A 4,275-nucleotide genomic window follows, 5' to 3' on the forward strand; every position below is an offset into this window, starting at 1 on the left:
TGTTTTCTCTCGATTTTCGGCATGTACTGTAATCACCTTGCCTTCATCTACTGTCAACTTAATCTTTTGTAAACGTGCAATAAACTCCGAGTCCATGTAAATTGACAATAAGATCAATGTGAAAAAGGAATCGAACACAAAAGATTAGATTGGAAAATTTTGATTAGTAAGCAATAATATGAAAATGGTCCTAAAATTTTTTAGTCATTGTGATCTCTTTAGGTTAAAGACTTAAAGTAAATGCTTTTAATCCTTAAAAAACTTTAAGCAATCAATTTTGCTCCACCTAGCCTCACGCAAAATTTCCCACGTCAAAAAGGTAGCAAGATAGGGACATTCTTTGCTCATAATTTTAGGAGAAGTGCTATGCTCACAATATTTTCACAACACTTTATATAGTTTTGATGATAGAGAGAGAAGAGCAAGGGACAACGAAGAGAAGAATGAGAAGTGAGATAGAGACAAATGGATACAAAATCTAAAATTTCTGTGGAAAAGGATGCAGGAGGAGGAAAGAGATACGGGTTTTTTTAGCCCTTGGATCTTTTATTTGCCAAGTGTCAATCATCTGTATAAAAACAAGAGACAATAGGATATATTAAAACTAGAGAGGAGCCTGTCCTTATCCAAAAGACCATATTTTTATTTTTTCACTAGGGTTCATCTGGTTGAGAACTTTTCCTCATGTGTAATAAGAAGAATGTAAAAGTTAAATGATAGAAAATGTAATTATAATGAATTTACTATTATACCCTTGTTACATCAAAAAATTATTAAAAATTTGTAATTAAAGTTAATTAAATTTCAACAGTTAGATTTCTATTAGAAATTGACGGTAAGATCAATGTGAAAATGGAATCGAACACAAAACATTAGATTGGAAAATTTTGATTAGTAAATAATAATATGAAAATGGTCCTAAAATTTTTTAGTCATTGTGATCTCTTTAGGTAAAGACTTAAAGTAAATGCTTTTAATCATTAAAAAACTTTAAGCGGTCAATTTTGCTCCACCTAACCCACCTAGCCTCATGCAAACTTTCCCACATCAAAGAGGTAGCAAGAGAGGGACATTCTTTGGCGAAAATGGCCAAATACCACCATTTTTAGAAATTTGTAGGAAAAAAACATTGTTTCAAAACTATATAAGGAAATACCACTTTTTCTGGAACTCGAGTTTCTCATCAGTTTTGCCACCGTGGGACTGCTAAGCTGGAAATTGGGCGATTAAAAAAAATAATGTGGTACTCGAGCTTGCTAAACTCGAGTTTCATGCAACACAATACTCGAGTATACCAACCTCGAGTACCTTTTATAAATAAAATGCAGATATATTATTTCTACGGTACTCAAGTTTACCAAGCTCGAGTACCGTGTAAATTTTTTTTTTTTGGAATAATCTACAAATAAACATAAACATAAAAATAAGTAGCTTTTTTATGTTTTTATTTATTTAAATAGAAGAATTATAAAATATAGAGATTTTAATTTCAAAATATGAATTTAATATCTACATTAATTAAAATTGTTCACTGTTTTCTCATAAAAATTGTTCATTGTTTTTTGGAAAAACTATTTCTATGATTTTGCATAAAATTATTTTATGTTTAGCATTATTTAAAAAATTGTTCACTCTCTTTTCTGCATAAATTATTTTCTGTTCACTATTTAAAAAATTGTTCACTATTTTCTCATAAAACACCTAGTGAAATTGTGTTTTCTAAATTTAAATGCCAAATCTAAATGCTTTTTCATGTTTAAATTTCACAATAATCGAATTTGTTTTTCTGCATTGATAAAATCTGTTTCTACATTAATAAAATTTGCTCTCTGCACATCATGTTTACTGTATATTCGAAGCTGCTTACTGCATTCATAAAATTTGTTTTTGCATTAATTAAAATTGTTCACTGTTTTCTCATAAAAATTATTCATTGTTTTCCAGATAAACTAATTCTATGATTTTGCATAAAATTATTTTCTGTTCAGTATTATTTAAAAAATTGTTCACTTTCTTTTCTACAAAAATTATTTTCTATTCACTATTTAAAAAAATTGTTCACTGTTTTCTCATAAAACACCTAGTGAAATCGTGTTTTCTAAATTTAAATGCCAAATCTGAATGCTTTTTCATGTTTGAATTTCATAATAATCGAATTTGTTGCTCGTGTATGATATACTCCTTAAAAGAAAAGGAAAAAGAAAAAACTTATTTTCAGGAATTTTCCTGTTTCTCTTCTTTTGTTTTCATTTTTTCTTTTTTTCTTTTTAAAATTATTGTGCACTCACATGTTAGCCATAAAGATGTTCCTCCCTACAATAGTTTAGCAGAAAATAAAAATTTCTCCACTTAAATCACTTTAATAATTTTAATAGCATTCACAATTTCAATAGTAAAAATTATTTAACGAACTCATAACTTTTTCCGTTATATGCATCTCTTAGTGACTGTAATTATCAAGTCTCCGTCTAAAATTTTAAAACTTTGTATCCATGTATCATCAGCTCTAATCAAATTTAAGATTTTAACATGAAATCACAATGTTATCAAGAGTAGGCAATAGTTGCTTTTTTTTTAACTATTTCTGAAAAAGGTATTATATTGCAGATGCAAAGCGGTTAATTGGTAGGAGATTCTCTGATCCCTTGGTTCAGAGTGATATCAAACTTTGGCCATTTAAGGTTATTGAAGGTTCTAATGATAAGCCTATGATCGTGGTCAACTATAGGGGCAAAGAGAAGCATTTTTCTGCTGAGGAAATCTCATCTATGGTCCTTAGGAAGATGCGTGAGATGGCCGAAGCCTACCTGGGCACAACTGTGAAGAATGCGGTTATTACTGTTCCTGCTTACTTCAATGATTTCCAACGTGAGGCCACAATGGATGCTAGAGGCATTGCAGGCTTGAATGTCCTACATATAATCAATGAACCAACTGTCGCAGCCATTGCATATGGTCTTGAGAAGTCTGGCTGCGTTGGCAAGAAAAATGTGTTGATTTTTTATTTGGGTGGTGATACTACAGATGTCTTACTACTTACTATTGAGAATGGTGTCTTTGAAGTGAAGGCAGTTGCTGGAGACACTCACCTTGGAGGTGAGGACTTTGATAACATAATGGTGAAACACTTTGTTGCAACATTTAAGAGGAAACACAAGGTGGACATTAGTTATAGCCCCAAAGCTCTTAGGAGGCTAAGAACTGCTTGTGAGAAATCAAAGTAGATTCTTTCTTCTGCAATTGAGACTGACATTGAAGTCAATTCTTTCTATAAAGGTATTGATTTCTCTTCAACTATTACCCGTGCCAAATTTGAGGAACTCAACATGGATTTGTTCAAGAAGTGTATTGATATTGTGAAGAAATGTTTGACCGACTCTAAGATGGACAAGAATTGTGTCCATGATGTTGTTGTTTCGGGTGGTTCTTCCAGAATTCCTAAGGTGCAGCAGTTGTTGCGGGACTTCTTCAAAGGGAAGGAGCATTGTAAGGACATTAATCCTGATGAGGCTGTGGCTTATGGAGCCGCTGTTCAAGCTGCTATATTGACTAGTAAATAGTGAATAATTTTTATGAGAAAAAAGTAAACAATTTTACTTAATGCGAAAACAGTGAATAATTTTTTAAACAGTGAATAGAAAATAATTTACGCAAAAAAGAGAGCGAAATTTTTTTTAAATAATGCTGAACAGAAAATAAATTTATGCAAAATGCTAGAAATAGTTTATGCAGAAAATAGAGAACAATTTTTATGAAAAAACAGTGAACAGTTTTAATTAATGCAAAAACAGATTTTATGAATGCAGTAGGTAGCTTCGAATATACAGTAAACATGATGTGTAGAGAGCAAATTTTATTAACGTAGAAACAGATTTTATCAATGCAGAAAAACAAATTCGATTATTGTGAAATTTAAACAAGAAAAAACATTCAGATTTGGCGTTTAAATTTAGAAAACCTGATTTCACTAAGTGTTTTATGAGAAAACAATGAACAATTTTTTAAATAGTGAATAGAAAATAATTTATGTAGAAAAGAGAGTAAACAATTTTTTAAATAATGCTGAACAGAAAATAATTTTATGCAAAATCATAGAAATAGTTTATCTAGAAAACAGTGAACAATTTTATGAGAAAATAGTGAATAGTTTTAATTAATGCAAAAACAGATTTTATGAATGTAGTAAGCAACTTCAAATATACAGTAAACATGATGTGTAGAGACCAAATTTTATTAACGTAGAAACAAATTTTATCAATGCAAAAAAAAAAAAAA

General features: G+C 30.1%; 1 protein-coding gene across 1 annotated transcript; it reads left to right on the forward strand.

The window, feature by feature from the left end:
* Positions 1-465: 465 nt before the first annotated feature.
* On the forward strand, positions 466-3,560 carry LOC111992846 (heat shock cognate 70 kDa protein-like). Its single transcript, XM_024024697.1, has 3 exons — positions 466-524; positions 2,594-3,207; positions 3,277-3,560. Exons 1-3 carry the CDS (start codon positions 466-468, stop codon positions 3,558-3,560), a joined length of 957 nt encoding a protein of 318 aa, XP_023880465.1.
* The last annotated feature ends 715 nt before the right edge of the window (positions 3,561-4,275 follow it).

This window comes from Quercus suber, unplaced genomic scaffold (genome assembly GCF_002906115.3).
Source record: "Quercus suber isolate HL8 unplaced genomic scaffold, Cork oak 2.0 scaffold_1190, whole genome shotgun sequence".
Lineage (NCBI taxonomy): Eukaryota > Viridiplantae > Streptophyta > Magnoliopsida > Fagales > Fagaceae > Quercus > Quercus suber.

Coding starts and splice junctions, on each gene's coding strand:
- LOC111992846 (XM_024024697.1), top strand. CDS start 466: ATGGATACAAAATCTAAAATTTCTGTGGAAAAGGATGCAGGAGGAGGA. Junction 525..2,593: donor GGAGGAGGAAAGAGATACGG/GTTTTTTTAGCC, acceptor TTTCTGAAAAAG/GTATTATATTGCAGATGCAA. Junction 3,208..3,276: donor TAGGAGGCTAAGAACTGCTT/GTGAGAAATCAA, acceptor CTTTCTATAAAG/GTATTGATTTCTCTTCAACT.